The following is a 17,137-nucleotide window of genomic DNA, read 5'->3' on the forward strand; positions in this document are numbered from 1 at the left end:
CGGAGAAACTGATTTTTCTACACAATAGCTTTTGTGATCAAGTAATTTTTGACATCGGTCCCTGCCCACAAAACTAACTAAACACCGTTTGCATACTTCAATGGCTCTCCTTCCCGTCTTAAGTTGTGTAGAAAGAAGTCGATTCAAATTTTTTATATATGCATAATGAAAATCACCACAGTCATTTTTAAGCATGAGTAAGTCATAATGAAATTTTTTCTCAAAATCAGTTACTTTAAGCGGTGAGATTTTATTTCTTTCGTAAATGAAAACATTGACAGAAACCGTGTTGTTACGTTTTTCGAAAATTTTTATATCACTGATTGTAGTAGGATAATTTATACACGCGAAATCAAATTTTATTTTTCGTTTTTCAAATAATTCGTCTTCAAAACCTACAAAAATAGTTGTTCGATGGATATTACTCTTTTTTTCCATGAATTTCACCAAAATACAATAATAAAAACAACGATCATCTGAATTTTGCACATTAATTACGGCATGTTTGTTTTTTAATGCAGCTGGTAATTTTATGAATACGCCAGCCTTCAAGATATCGTTTTTATTTAATCTCACTTCCAACTCAGAAACAGAATTGAAAATCCAACCCGACCCTCGCCTATTAAATTCGTCATTTTGCACTTCAATTTGAGGAATTAATAATGAATCAATTTTTTGTGAAATGTCATCACTTACAAAAAATGGAATATTCGAAGTATTAAGATTGAAAATTTGTTGGTCCTCATCAATTTTTTTGTAATAACAAAATAAATTGAAATTACATTTCAATGACGAATCTACCTGCAGACGTAATTTTAAATAATTTACCAAAGAATTTTTAATTTTGTCAAAAAAATGTTGAATAGTAATATCCGATTGTTTGTTCACAAAAATTAAAGTGGATATGCGATTTTTAAAAGCAGATTGCCCAGGAATACAAATGAAATCCGATTGCTCGTGAAAATACGTTTCAATAACTTTTAAAAGGTGCTTCCTGGTTTTTTCATGATTTCTTAGATCTTTTAGATATTGGAATTTTTCGTTGTTGCAAACTGAACATTTCAAATCCTAAATTTAAGTGCAACTATTATTAATTAATCAAGTTTGTGAAATTTTGTGCAAAGTGTGAAAAAAATCATCTTTTTTCAAAACACCTAATTTTCATATATAACTAACCTTACGAATATATTTGCGACACAATATTTCCATTTGAGCGCGACCCTGTGGTGGTAAATAATCGATCTTGGAAACTGTAATGTACTGAATAATATCAATACCGGAAACCTTCTCAATTTGAGCAATCAATGTATCCTCTTTGATGTTAAAAGGAAAACCCAAAATAAGAACCCCATCAGCAGGTCTCTGTTGAAGAAAAAATAATTATTATTTCATCTGTTGAAATTAAAATGAAATATCCGCATATTCAACGATTTATAATAAGTAAGTACTCACCTTTTCCTCAATTTTCGCATTCCACTTGGAATATGTACAAAGTTCTATCAATTTGACCAGGTCCGCAAACGACATTTCCTTCTTGATTAAACGAATGGAGAAAAAATTTGTGTTCAATCTCTTATAATCCTCTGAATGAGGAGCAGAAGTAGATACTCCCACATCCAATTCATCATTATTCATCGAAACAGAAGGACCAGGTTGAGAAGATAAAGAATTGTCAGCATAAGAATCCATATTTTCTTCTTTTTGAAGATGAAAAAAATTTACTTTATCAAAAACGTAAATGAGAAAAATGTCAAACTTGTGAAAAAAAAAACGTATAACACTGGATAACTATAGATACGTGAAAACACTCGTGAATGAAGTTTTCAAGCAATAATGAAATACTAGAGAAGTATCAACTTCTATTTATACCCATTTGAGATCAGTCACTTTACACTAGTAAGTACATGGGACAATGTATGAGTAAATAAATAATATGTAGATATGAATCAATTTTCCGTTTTCTATTTGATAGAAAATACGTACACGCATTCGTAGGTTCATAAAATTAACGAGCGACGAACATTCCCCCTAATTCGTAAAATATTTCACAACTTTCCCATCGTTTTCACGCGTGATAATAATTAAACTATGTACCACACAAAATACCTACTCAATTTGGACCGGTTACAATTGAATAAAATGCAAGATTATAATCAATGTAACTAGATAATTGCAAAACCATCGGACTGGTACCTCCTACACTGTAACAACGCGCCAACTACGACGACGACAACGACAACATCAACAAAAACAACAATGTTTGAAAATGTATTGAAACTGAATCATACACTGCGCCTACGTATCGGACGCGGTAGGCAACTTATCTTGCACAAATGCGAGATACATGTAAACTGTTTTACTTTGCATCCGGTATTGATGACCTAAATTGTGCCAGAATGCAGCTCCATAAGAATACATGGGTGTTTTACTCTGCATCCTGTTTTAAAATGCAATTTTGTGCCAAAGTCAACATCTTTATTCTACTGATTCTAGTTAGTTTTAGATCTTTGCATCAGACCGACGATCTAAAAAATTTGACATGTACACTATACCTGTTTTTCCCACTCTTATGGAAGAATTACACTAGATAATATTTCCCACAGAGGAATTACATCATGAACCACCTATGGCGGTTAAGGCAATCCTGCTCATCACAGACAGAATTGTGTAATTTTTCACACCCTACAACTTTTGTTTAAAGCTTTTTTCTCTATCTACAATTTTTGGGCATTTTTTGTTAACTGGTTGCAAATTAATGAGCCGGGTTCAAAAAAATCATATCACGTTTTTGTCACCTTACCCTTAGTATGTAGAATACATTGCGCCAATAAAAACTAGTTTGAATTTTTTGACCAAACCAGTTTTTCAATTTGTGGACACCCTGAGCATGGGCCTGAAATTTTCAAGATCTCTTTTGAAAACCCTTATTTTTTCCTTAGAAATAAAAGCAACCGAGCAGGCAAGCACTACTTTTGCATCATACTGTAGATGATTTTTTTCCCCTATTTGTCAAGTGAAATATTTTGGCTTTTTTGGTAATATTTTTCTACATTAAAATGCTTCCCTCCTGTGTGTGTCTCGAAATGACCAAAAAAGTCAAGCTACAGGGTGCCCAGAAATATCGAGCACCCCTAACAAAGTTTTCTACTAAAATACTTTGGTTGGTCACACTGAATGATAATAATAATAGCACATGATTGGTTGTTGGACTGGAGAGATAACATTCCACCAATCATATGCATCTATTTCACGTTGCCAACCTATATTTTTAATGAAAAACTTTCTTAGGGGTGCTCGATATTTCTGGGCACCCTGTACATCATCCTACTTTAAAAAAACGGGTAAGTATCCTATTTCTTTCATGATTTTCAATGAAAATTTTAAAATTTTAAATCCCAATAGAAAAGTGATGAATCAAGCCAGGGATCCAAAAATATGTTTCTAATATTTTTTGGTCTTACACAATATTTTATAGAATACTTCTCCAATTCCTCCCCCCTCCCCCTACAAAAAAAGAAAGCGAAAAACGACCTATCCACATCATACATCATAAAATGAGTAAAATTTGGCTAGTATGTAAATCATATTTAGTTATGTTCGGAATTTTTAGATAAATTGTATTCCTACATACGTATAATATTATTTTTCACAATTGACCAAAAACTAACCCAACCTTCGTTTTCTGTTTCTGTTCGCAGCATGGCCCAGCGTTAAAAATGAAATGTGATGTTAGGTAATAGAAAAAAGAGAAGAAGAAGAAGAAGAAAACGAAGAAATCGGGAGGAGGTGGAGGGACAAAACACAGCGATAAATATATAATGAAGGTTGCATGGGAGATGACAAATACAACTATCACTCCCTTCGACGTGGAAAATTTTACGCCATTTTTTAATATCTCATTCTTCGATAACTCGACCAACTCGACGTCATTTCCATCGAGCGGAACTCATGCCAGCAGATTCAGTGTCACTCAGATGGTAATAATAGCCATACTGTCTGGTTCGCTGAGTGTGATAACCGTCGCTGGTAACATTATGGTCATGGTGTCTTTCAAAATAGACAAACAACTGCAGACCATCAGCAACTACTTTCTGTTCAGTTTAGCGGTGGCTGACGTCACCGTCGGTTTAATCTCAATGCCCCTGTTTACCGTTTACACCATCATGGGGTATTGGCCGCTGGGAGCTCATCTGTGTGACGCTTGGTTGGCGCTCGATTACCTCGCCAGCAATGCTTCTGTGCTCAATCTGCTGATAATCAGTTTCGATAGGTATTTTTCGGTCACTCGTCCGTTGACTTACAGAGCTAAGCGATCGCCAGTCAAAGCTGGATTTATGATAAGTAAGTAAAATTTAAACACATTCTTCATATTCGTACCTATTTGTATTTAAATTAGGCTATTTTTACATTTACGAGTAACATGGCACCGATTAATATGATGGTGCTTCGAATAGAAACCTCTTCGCAGGAAATTTGAGCTTCTCAGGTCATTTAAGATTATCAACATGTCGCACTCACTACCCACTTGAAAAATTATGACGTCAATACCAAAAATCAAAAACGACAAACGTCGAGAAATAAAATTCAAATTGAATAGCTCAGCAGCTCACCACCGTGTTTCTTTTTCAGCTCCCAGCAATCTTTACATTCGCAGACAGACATCGCATCTTACAAATTTATTGATAGTTTTTTTTCTTTTCATTCATTCTCGTCCATGACGTTAGCATTTTACCCCGCCACCATTTTTCTCATCCACGACTTCAATTAAAATACGAATTTGGAATTTATTCTACGAGACGAACGCGCAAACTCGTTCTTTTTTTTAATTACGTGCCCCTATTTTCGTCACAGTTCAACTTACTGCCAAATTTATTGCAGTTGGTTTAATTCGAAATTATATTCAACTTTGGTATCTCTCTCTAGTACATGGTGAAATATTCAGCTCGCTTTTCACCACTTCACCGCCATCTCCATCGAGCTCTATCTGGCTCTCGCACGCGAATATAACAATTTAGAACGCGCGTAGCGCGCGCGGTTAAGAAGGTTTTTCATCCCACGTTGAGATTAGTTATTTTGCTTGGTTGCGCGAATGACGCGACCCAACAGTTTCCTCCCCTAATATTATCAAAATATAGTAATAATATAAGAAATAAAACGGCTGTTTTAAAAAAGAACAGCCCAAAGTAACGTAATATAAGGTTACCTATCTAGCTTCATTCTCGTTCTCGGTACCTATATTTCCAAGCAAACAACCTCTTTCTTACCATAGTGTACTACGTATACCGAGCTCCGAGCAGTAGGGTTTTTCAAAATAGAAATGAAAATATAAAAAATGGAATTCCTTTTTCCAACACCATCGTTGTCGTAGTCGTCGTAGTCGTCGTCGTCGTCGTCGTCATTATGAAAAACAACTGGAGCGAAATACAGATAATGCCGAGTTAATCAAATCGTACCCCGAAGTAAATATTTTCTCGGTCGCTTCGTTATATCACTGCAAGAGTGAAACAGCTAGAAAAAATTTAACCAAGATGGGTTTTATTTTCAAAAAAACCAAATTATTATTTGCCCAAGGATTTGCGCCAGACTAGGTTATGCGTAAAATGAAAAACCAAGTGATATTTTCAGCCGTTGTACTCTGATTGTAATTTTACACTTACGATATCGATTGTTATGGATTACCATATCGAAAAATACTACCTAGAAAGTGAAGATCTTTTTTTCTTCATACACGTTTAAAGATCAGAATCCATACTTTTTCAGTAGCAAATTTGAAAAAAAGGGGCGAGGGATACTAAAGGTTCGAATCCAAAAAATAAAAAGTTTTTCGAACTCGACGCATTCGAATTTTTGGAAATCAAAATGTCATACTTACCCCTTTCACGACTTTTCCAAGTTTTCTCAACAAAATTGTGAGGAGGGAGGGCATGGAAGGACACTGAGAGGTTGTATTCAAAAGTCTACATTAGAACTCAGTCAGCACTCTCGAAAACGTGACAAACGACTTGCCACATGTTATTTTCCACTTCAATTCTTTGATATTATGAGCAATTCAAGATTGGGGGGGGGGGGAGGGAAGTCAAAACGATTGCTATAAAAAATTATAGGAAAGTTTTTCAAAATATGTAGGTTTTGAAAGCATAATAAATAATTCATTTTCTCCCCTAATTTCAACCTCCTTCGGTAGACTGCATATCCCTTTTTCGATAGTTACCAAAAATCAACCCGCAAATATGAAAATTTTTCAAACCTGCTAAGAAATGTTTTGATGAGATTTTTTGAGTTTTATCCGAAATTTTAACATTTTAAAAATTTGTCTGGCCGTTAAAAAAAATCTTGATCAATTTAATGCTCAAAATTCTTCGAAATTGCTCAAAAAAATTTCCTTGGAAACTTTTGATTTTCTGCTGAAATTTGATCCATATTGAAAGGTCGCGTGACTATTTTTTTTGAAAATCCCAAAAATTCGACATTAACCCATTTTGGCTCAACGTTTTTCAAAGTAGCTCAAAAATGGATGTTTCGATTTTCTGCTGAAATTTTAACGCATTTTGATACGTCACATGGCACTTTTTCAAAAACCCTGAAAATCGTGATCTCAAACAGACCTCAAAATTCTTCATGAAGGTTCAAAATGATTGTTCACAGAAATTTTCAATTTTCATTCAAAATTTCAATCCACTTTGAAAGATTGTACAACAATTTTTGTCAAAAACGTAGAAAATCTTAATGAATTTTGAGCTCAAAATGTTTTGAAACTGCTCAAAATAAAGTTTCAATAGGAATTTTTGATTTTTTTGATGAAATTTTAAATCATTTTTTTGAAAGATCACATGACCATTTTTTTAAAAAAAAATTCCAAAAAATCTGGACCATTTAGGAGCTCAAAATTTTTCAAAACTACTCCAAAAAGGTGTCGATAGAAATTGAATTTTTTGCTGAAATTTTAACCCATTTTGATTCAAATCATAAAAATTATGATCTCATTTTGTTCTCAAAATTCTTAATCAGCGTTCAAAAAAATTCTGATAGAAAATTTTGATCTTCTGCTGCATTAACCTATTTTGATACACGTAGTTCGCCTGACACTTTCTTCAACCCCAGAAATCTTGACCAATTTTTGGCTCAAAATTTTTCAAGACTGTTCAAGAAAAAGTTTTAACAGAAACTTTTGATTTTTCGCTCAACTTTTAATCCATTTTGATCAGTCACAGGACAGTTTTTCAAAAATACAGAAAATCAAGATCTCATTTTGGCCTAAAAATTCTTAATAACTTTCATATAGTAACTATTCAAAAAAAAATTCTGATAGCAATTTTTGAGATCTTCTGCTGTTTTAACCTATTTTGATAAGTCGCCGGACACTTTCTTCAGAAACCCTGAAAATCTTGACTGATTTTGGGTTAAAAATTTTTCAAAACTGCTCAAAAAAGTTTAGACAGAAATTCTTGATTTTTTTCTAAACTTTTAGGTAATTCATTCTGATTGGTCGTAAAACACCTTCTCAAAAGTCCAGAAAATCACGATCTCATTTCAACATCAAAATTCTTAATAACGGTTCAAAAAAAATTCTGATAGAAATTTCTGATTTTCTGCTGTTTTAATTCATTTTTATGGGTCGCCTGACACTTTTTTCAAAAACCATGAACATCTTGACCGATCTTGAGCTCAAAATTTTTCAAAACTGCTCAAAAAAGTTTTGACAGCAATTTTTCCGATTTTCCCCAAGCTTTCAATTCATTTTGATGGGTTGAAGGACAGTCTTCCAAAAATCCCAAAAATGAAGATCTCATTTTGTCCTCAAAATTGAAGACGTCATAGCAAAAACGACATATGTGTGAAAGTTGTACTTTGAGAAAAAAATGTTTGAAAGTTTGAGTGCTTGTGAAGTTTAGAAATGTGCATATTTGAACATGGTGACGATTTTATCTTATTTTCCCACTATCTAACTATATGAAATGCTATGCACCATCAGTCTGGAGGAAACTGTGTGTTAGCAGTAAACGCTCAAACATTTCGAATTATATGTCCTTTTTGAAGCGAAAAATTGGCCAATTTTTTTTTTTTTGATTTAAAAATGTTTTTGAGCAAATTTTTGGATTTAAACCAGGTAAATAATGGTTGATAACACAAAATCGATCATGAGTAACCCATTATCTTTGGAAAAAGATCGCTATGTTGAGTAAAAAAAAAAACAAAAAAGACAAGTTTTTTTGGCTAATTTTTTTTTTATTGATTTAAAAATGTTTTTGAGCAAATTTTTGGATTTAAACCAGGTAAATAATGGTTGACAACACAAAATCGACCATGAGTAACCCATTATCTCTGAAAAAGTAAATTTTTAATCGACTTCGCAGGTTTAAAATGGCGATATCTCACTGGTTTTTCGACTTTGTGAAGTGGGGGTGGTCTCATATGATAGAGGAAGGTCTGAAGAATAACAATATGGGTTCGTCTCAAAAAGGACATATGTGTCATATATACCCCTTTTTGTTATGACGTCTTCAATTCCTACCTATAATAACTGTTCAAAAAAACGCTGATAGAAATTTTTGATTTTCTGCCGTATTAACCTATTTTTATAGGTTGCCCGACACATTTTTCAGAAACCCTGAAAATCTTGACCAATTTTAAGCTCAAAATTTTCAAAACTGCTGAAAAAAATTTTGACAGAAATTTTTTTATTTTTTTCTGAACTTTTAATCCATTTTAATGGGTCGCAGGACACTTAAAATCACGATCTCATTTTGCCTCAACCTTTCTCAAAGATGCCCCAAAAAAAGGTATTAGTAGGTTTTGATCTTATTGTTATTCCAAAATTTTAACCCATTTTGACTGGTCAGTGATCACATGACATATCTATATTATAAAGCGCCTTCCTAAAAAGTCTCCGAAAAATAGACGAAAAAATACCTGAAAAATCAAAAAAAATTATTTAGCCCGTTCTATGGCACCTAGAAAGCTAATTTTTTTTTTAATCGAAAGCTTAACGTCAGTACAATATGAAAAAAATTATCAGACCAACAAATTTTGAAGTTGAAGGGCCCAAATTTCGAGTTGAAATGGGCTGTTTTTGCCATTTCTTTGATTATTCTGCAATATATCGAAAACGAAAAAAACGATGAAGGTGGGTAATGTCTCATTTTAAAGAGCATTAAATGTTGAACAATTCCCTCACTGACATTACCCCTCTAGGGCGCTTAGTTTTTGAGCTATTTTGAATTCAAATTTCGAATTTCAGTTACACAATTTTGAATTAAATTATCTCGAAAACTAAAATCGCTAGATGGGTAATGTAAACGAGGGAAATGTTCAAAATTTTATGCTCTTTGAAATGGTGTAACCTGTTATCAGATCAAAATTAATCATCTGCGTCAAATTTACTGTTTAGTTCAAAAATACCCGAAAAAATAGACGAAAAAATACATGTGATAACCATGTGCGGTGAGAGGAGGTAGCTAACATAGAGGCGACATCCAGCCAGTGTTTTGTCAACGTTACCCCGCACGAACTCACCCTTAAACCAGTTCTTCCTATTCATTCCATAACTCAGGTATCACCAAACACAGAAAAAACGTCTTTTGTTGAGAGATTGTAGGTTTTACACTACAATCAACATTCTAAAGACTTCAAGGAATTAGTCATTTTAAAAGAAAACCATTTCACCTAAACAAATACATGTCATGTAAATACCTACAGTGTTTAAAGTATTTTTTCTTTTTCATTAAAAAAATCTATGAATAACCTCATCTATGTACAATTGTACATATCTATCTCTATTAAATAAAGTGCCTCTCCCAAAAAATACTCGAAAAATACATGGAAAAATACCCGAAAAAATAGAACCTAGAGAGCTAATTTTTTTTATTAGACACGTTGACATATCTTGGAATATAGAAAAAATATACAGCTCAACAATTTTTGAAATTATAGGACCAGTCCAAATCTTGAGTTCAAAAATGAGCTGTTCTTGCCATTTTTCGATCATGCTTCAATGTATAGACCTATTAAAATCCAAAAAAGCAATAAAGGTGGTAAATGTCTCTTTTTAGAAAGTATTAAATTTTCGAACATTTCTCTCATTTACATTAAGTTACCCTCTAGGGTTCTTAGTCCTTGAGCTATTTTGAATCCAAATTTTGAATTTCGGTTAAAAAATTTTGAATTAAATTAATCTCAAAAACTAACACTGCTAAATGGGTAATGTAAGCAAGGCAAATTTTTATGATCATGTGTTTCATACTCTTTAAATGAGAAAGTGTACAATAAAGAGGGGTTTGGGGGCGCAGCCCCCAAGAGCGAGTTCCGAGGGCGAAGCCCGAGGAACGAGTACTGGGGGTTGGGCCGCGAAGCGGCCAGGGGGCCGTAGGCCCCCTAGTTTCTTATAAACCCCAAAAACCGTTATCAATTTCGGGGCAAAAAATGTTCAAAACAACTCAAGAAAGTATTAATAGGAAGTTTTGGATTTTCTACTGGAATCTTAACCCATTTTGAAAGATAGCATGATTCCCTTTTGAAAAATCTAAACCAATTTTGGACTCGACATTTTTGAAAAATTCTTTAAAAAAGTTTTGATAGAAATTCGATTTTCTGCTCAAAATTCAAGCCATTTTCATTGATCTCAAAATTCTTTGAACCCTGCTCAAAAAAGTATTGATAGATGTATTACTAATTTTTTCATGTTTTTGTGCAATTTGTATGTAGGATACTTTGGAAACTTCTGGATCATGCAATTGAAATTTTTTTAGTCAGTTACCCTCACATTTTTTAATCGAGTTGATATGAAATGACCCGGCTGTTTCCATTTCACGAGAAAATTGAAAAAGGGTTCTCATTTGTTAATTGGCCAGCAAAAATTTCCGATACTCTTCTACGAATACGTTGGCAATTAAATCGACCGGTATTTTGCAATACTTAACATGTACCTACGCTAATTACGAGGCAGCGCGGCGTATCCTGGAGCGAGAAAATTTCGCTCGATTTATGCTCGTTAAATACACACTCGGTTCAATTAATTTAAACACTTCCGCGTGTAATTTGGTCGAAGCTGAAATTACATTAGGCAAACGTGTTAACACGCCGAGCAGGCAAAAATACTCGTTATCAAAACAAAAGCGCATGGCAAAGTACATGTGTGACTCCCGACCTATGTACGTAGAACACCTCTCGCTTCCCTCTCACCCATCAGACCTGGCAAATGCATCGCACAAGTGAACACTTCAAATTATCTACATTTTGAGGTTTCTTATTTATGGTAAAACAACTCGAAATGAAAATAATTACGTATGAAAGAAGACACGACGCGACGCCTCGCGACGCTCGCTATGCTCAATACGATGAGTAAAAATAACGTCGCGACAGTGGCGATGGCGGCGACCGCAGCAGCCGGCGCAGAATCACGACGCGAGGCGACTATTTTTCTCAAAAAAGGAGGATGTGTTCTGGTATAATACTGTTTTCGGTTCGCGTCGATATGTGTATGCTGTGCTGTGCGTGGCTCGGCTCGGCTGGCTTTTTCTTTCTCTCAGAGCCAGTCAGCAGCATCCGCAGCCTTTGCTGTCGTCGCGTCGCAGCCGCAAGCCGGCGAAAAATATACTTACTTGGGCCGAAATTCGACCGACGACCGTTTGCGTTTGAATTTTGAATTAATTTTTAAACGTCTCGCAGGCACGCCTTTGCTTTCGTTCGTTCTAAAATAATTGAATTCTCCGATAGTGTTTCATCGCGAGATCGATATTTTCGTCTCTCTCTCTTTCACTCGCGCGTTCCCATATCAGAACCATAAATGGTTTCAAATTTTCCATTTTCCACTCTCTCTTTCTCCAGCATTGGCATTGGCAATTCCAATTGCTTATCGCTTCGATGAATGCACTCGAGTATTTCCAAGTCAACTCCCTCCTGTATTTTTTTTTCTCTCTTTCTTTTTACTTACCCTCTGTGTAGGTATACTATTTAGAGTTAGTTCGTATATCTAGCTTTCGGCTTTTTCACTTCGATTCAACACGATTTGTTCGAGCTTTGAAGAAGAAAAAAAAACATTTATGCAAGTTGAAATAAACTCTAGTACGTTTGGTCTCGCTTAGGTATTATGTTTTTGCATCGCATTGTTTCCAACAAAACGTAGGTAGCAAGCCTCTTCTTTTAAACATTGTTGCTCGAGGTGGTGTACTGTGTACTCCGAGTGTATAGAAATGTTCTTTTTTTCCCCACATATGTAGATAGCTTAGGTGAAATAGGCAGCTCCGTAGGTAGGTTGGTAAACAAATGCAGCGAATTAAATACGCTCGTTGGGAACATTTGTACGAGATGTACGTGACTGATTTTGCGGCTCGATGCCCTTTATTTTTGCTCTACGTATTAAATAAATATGAAATTTAGCGAATGGCTAAAAATCAGATATAAACGAAAATTAGCTGCTTGTTTTTTGTGTATCTCTTTCTCTCCCTCTCACTGTCTCTCTTTTGAATGTATGTATAAGGTAGGTCTTAGATACACGTACTGCTATATAATTTGAACGATACCGTTTTGTATCCTTCGTAAATACAAATTATATAGAAACCGGCGTTATTTCTCAGATAATAAACGAACGAATAATGGCCTTTTTTTTACGCAGTTTACCCATGGTTAAAGATTATAATCTTGTACGACTACGAACATATAGTGTTACAGAATCCAAACAGTTTGGTTTATTCCTTCAACTATAAGTATGTACTTATTACAAAACGCGTAAAGAGCCAAATTACGATAATCGTTGATATTTTCAAGAGATATGGGAAGTGATGATGATCAGTAGCCCAAAGAATGTAATAAAACTGCGCATTTTTCAGTGATAAAGTTTACTATAAGCAGACTGTCTACATTTTTACGATTCGTACTTCCAGTATTTTGACAGCATTTGATTCTACAAGTTTGCAAAAGGGAAAACATGGACATACGAAGAGGAAGAGTGAAATATTTGATCGCTTGCTGCATTCATTCTCTCATTCAACGAAAAAAAAAAAAAAAAATCATAACGAATACTTTTTTTTCCCTTACTTTAACTGCCTTTTAAAAACGAATCAAGATTCGTACCTACATGTTAATAAAATTGCCTAACTAGTTTGCCGTAAATACGAAAGTATTGAAGTAGAAGAATCCCATGCCAACGAGTCTTCTGACAGTTTTGACAAGGAAAATGTTTATGCTGGAAGCGTCCGATTAGATTTGAACGAAACCAAGATAGATCAAAAAATCATGACCTGAAATCCTCGCTAGTAACCGAAATTTCAGCCCCTAAAAAGCTCATTTTTGGATTTTGGCGAATTTTTGAAAATTAAAAAAAATTTTCAAAAACTGTTTCAAAGGCAATTTTCAAACTTTCTCGTAAAATATATGCCACCTCTATTTTTTTTTAAAGCGAAGTGAACTTTTGCGAATATTTTCTTGCTTTTACCAATTTTAAAATTTTCTCCAGAAACATCAAATCATCCTGGAAAGGTGAAAAAAATGAAGTTTAGGACCTATTACTTTGGTCGACGCTTATTGGACACCCTTTCGACCGTTTTAAGGGGTAGCCATGAAATTCAAAGAGTGCCAATTCAAAAACGAATTTTTCATGTTGTTTTCAGTTTTTTTGATGATGTATTGATCGTGCGTAAAGGCACCATGGCGAGAAGGAAGGGGAATTCAGATGGTCAGATAGAAAAATTAGCTAATACGAGTCAATACAATCAACATGGTACATACTTCATTTTTTTTTCAATTTTAAAATTTTTGATCAAAATGGGAGCCCCTGTTTCCTCGCGGAATATCAAAATCCCGTTTTTAAAATTTGTTTCCAGGAGATAAGAAAAAAATACGTCCCCCACTGCAGTTTTTTCAGTGGTTCCCAATTTGTGTGATGTGAATTCGTGATAAAACGTTGAATTTTCTTCTCGAAAGCTCACATTATGAGCAAACCAAATTTAAAATGAATGATTTTGGAATTTCTTATTTATTCTCCTTAAAATCCTGTACCTATTCAGATTTTTCAAGAGATTAATCAATCGCAAGATATGCGCCTTCAAGCAATTTTCGTTTTTCCTTGCGTCACAGTCTTCCAAACATGTGTATACTGTTACCTACGTGTTAATAAAATTGCCTACCCAGTTTGCCGTAAATACGAACGAGTATTACTCGACAGGAAGGGAAGAAATCTCCTTTTATTCCGAGTCAATTCTAATCAAAAATGAAGTTGAATCCTCTGATTTCAATGGCAGGCGGAGGGGAAAGGGGAGAAAGGGCTGGTAATTTTTACATTTTTCAGGGCTCATACTCAATTTTTTCCAGAAATTATAACATTAGGAAATTTAAAAAAAAAACAAGCAAAAAAAATCGAAAAAGCAACCCATAAGTAATCAAAAAATTAACAAAACGTGCGCTAAACGTTTTTAATGTACTCCTATGTATCTACTAATAAGAAAATATAAAATCTACAAAATGAACAACAAAACATTTCGATAATTAAAAAAACTACTTATTTTGGAATTTTACAACTTTTTGTTAAAAAAGCGAGACTGTTTAAAAAATTTTGCAGACAATTTCTGGCAAACAAGCAAACTTTTTTGGTACCTACAATGTACAATTTTTCCAAAAAATGAGAATTTTTCTCAATTTTTTTGGCAAAAAATTGTAAGCTTCCCTACTTTTTGGTAGGTTGTTGTTGGCAAAAAGATCTTGTTTTTTTTTTGCAATTTTTGTCAAAAAAGAGAATTTTTGCGTCAGTTTGATAAAAACGGAAAAAAAACTTAAAAATTGATATTTTTTGGAATTTTTTGCAAAAATGCGAAAATTGTTAGCAAAAAACGAGACTTCTTGGTAATTTCAACAAAAAGTGAGATTTTTTAAGGCTTTGGCAAAAAGCGAGTATTTTTCTTCTGCTCTCTAATGATGAAAAAGCCGAGACTTTTTGATAATTATTTTCGGCAAGAAAGCGACACATTGAGCCACCTCCTCCTACTTCAAGGACATATTTTGGGTCTGTGGAATATTGAGGTCAACATTTATCCCCTCTCTCCTTCAAGCGTCTATTTTGGATCAACAAAAAAAATTGAAGCCAAAACTCAAATCAAAATTCTAGAACACCATTTTGATGCCATATCAAAATTCCAAACAGTGAGAATTTTTGTCAGTTTTGGCAAAAAACAGGATTAATTATTTTAGCAAAAACACGGATTTTTTTCATATTGGAAAAAATCATGTTTTTCCGCAATTTTTATCAAAAATACGAAACTTTTTTGAAACTTTTTGTAGAAAAAAAAACTAAATAAAATAAAATAAAACTTAAATTGAGTTTTTTTTAGCGAAAAAATCGAAAACTTTAGACTTTTTGGTAATTTTTTGAAGATAAAATGACATCTTTACAAATTGAATTAGGATTTTTTGGAATTTTTAGCAAAAAAGCGACAATTTTCATCAAAAAACGAGACTTTTTGGCAATCTTGACAAAAGGTGAGATTTTTTTTTTATAATTTTGACGAAAAGCAAAATGATGAAAAAGCTGAGACTTTTTTGGAAATTTTTGGCAAAAAAGCGAGACTTTTGGGGCAATTCTTTGGGAGAAATTTTTTTTTCGCAATTTTACCAAAAAGCAAACATTTTTGTCAACTTTGACAGGAAACAAGACTAATAATTTTAGCAGAAAACAGACTTTTTCGACAATTTTTGGCAAAAAAAACTCGTTTTTTCGCAATGGTTGTTGAAAACGCGAGAATTTTTTGTCAATTTGGCAAAAGCAAAACTGATAATTTTAGGAAAAAATTGTACATTTGGGCAACTGTTGACAGAAAAATCATATTTTTTTGCAATTTTTTTCAAAAAAGCCAAAACTTTTCAGTTAAAAAAATAACAACAATTTTTAAATTTAGATTTTTAAAACTTTCAAGTGAAAAATCTACAATTTTTAGCAAAAAAACCGAGACTTTCTGGCAATTTTGACAAGAAGAAAAATTTTTTCTAATAACTTAATAGAGATAAAAAATTGGACCTTTTTGGCAATTTCTGAAAAAAAACCAAGACTTATAGGTAGGTACCAAGTAATTTTTTGAGTTTAGCAATTTTTACCGAGAAACGAACCTCTCTTGCAATTTGGGTAAGAAGGAAGAATTTTTGCAAATTTAAGCCAAAAGTAGGTAAGGCTTTGACAATTTTTTAGAAAAAAAATAGGGCTTTGCAACGATAATGCTGAAAAGGCAGTGTAACCAGTTGGAAAATAATAAGAAAAAAAACACTTCCGCAAATTATTTGCTTACGTATTGATTAGTAACATTTTTTTCAGGATAAAAAATTGAGTTTTTGAAAATTTGTAAAAAAAAAAAGACCAACTTTAGTAACCAAAACATTGAAAAATTAAATAGTAACTCGAGTAACTTATTCATCATCATCTGTAGCTACCTACTTGAAAAGTAACCGAATACGAGCCCTGGGTTTTTGCGATTTTTTATTAAACCTCCCATTTTGGAAAGCTAATATTTTGAAACTGGTCGGTGTGCGAAACTTCAAGGAAGATAGTTAACACAAATACGATATTCAAAATGAACAATGAACATTAGTTCTAAATTGGAATTTTAAACACTCAAAATCGAACATTCGAAGTGAAAGTACAAAAGTTAAAAAGCTATCGTCTAGAAAATGCTGAGAAATCTCAGCCAATGCCATTTTTTTCATTTTTCAGCAAACTAATTTTCAAAATGAGATCTCGAGACCTCTTGAGGGTACCATATCAAAGCTCTGAATTCGGACCAAAATTCAAAAAAAAAACAAAAAAACGAATGAGCTGAGATCACTATCTGCTCATTTTTTTTTTTTTTTTTGAATGAAGCCCTCGATATCCCCATCCTCAATTTTAAAATTCTCCCTCTATTTATTGAATTTTGCAGCGTAAATAAAACACGCCGTTTTCACGGTGTATTGTGATTTCATTGAAAAAACTCTACAGAAGAGGAAATACGAGTATTTTCTGATTTTCACGTTCTTTCGATAAAACTTTCACGTGTTTGGAAATTAAAACTGATCTGATAAAAAGATGGCTTTGAAATTACACCGCTCGAAACACACAATTCGTCCTTCATCTCGTCGTCGTCGTCGTCGTCGTCGTCAATTTCCTACTACATAAACTCGCGTT

The 17,137-nt window shown here is 33.6% G+C and overlaps 1 protein-coding gene across 2 annotated transcripts in view; it reads left to right on the forward strand.

Moving 5' to 3' along the window:
• The window catches only part of mAChR-A (muscarinic Acetylcholine Receptor, A-type), a 148,688-nt gene that overhangs the window by 91,150 nt on the left and 40,401 nt on the right, over positions 1 to 17,137 (forward strand). For both annotated transcript variants that reach the window (XM_065365349.1, XM_065365350.1), the window contains exon 2: positions 3,699 to 4,341. In XM_065365349.1, coding sequence (XP_065221421.1) covers positions 3,819 to 4,341 — 523 coding nt within the window. In that variant the 5' untranslated portion in view covers positions 3,699 to 3,818. The remainder of the gene's footprint in view (positions 1 to 3,698; positions 4,342 to 17,137) is intronic.

Source organism: Planococcus citri, chromosome 5 (assembly GCF_950023065.1).
Source record: "Planococcus citri chromosome 5, ihPlaCitr1.1, whole genome shotgun sequence".
Lineage (NCBI taxonomy): Eukaryota > Metazoa > Arthropoda > Insecta > Hemiptera > Pseudococcidae > Planococcus > Planococcus citri.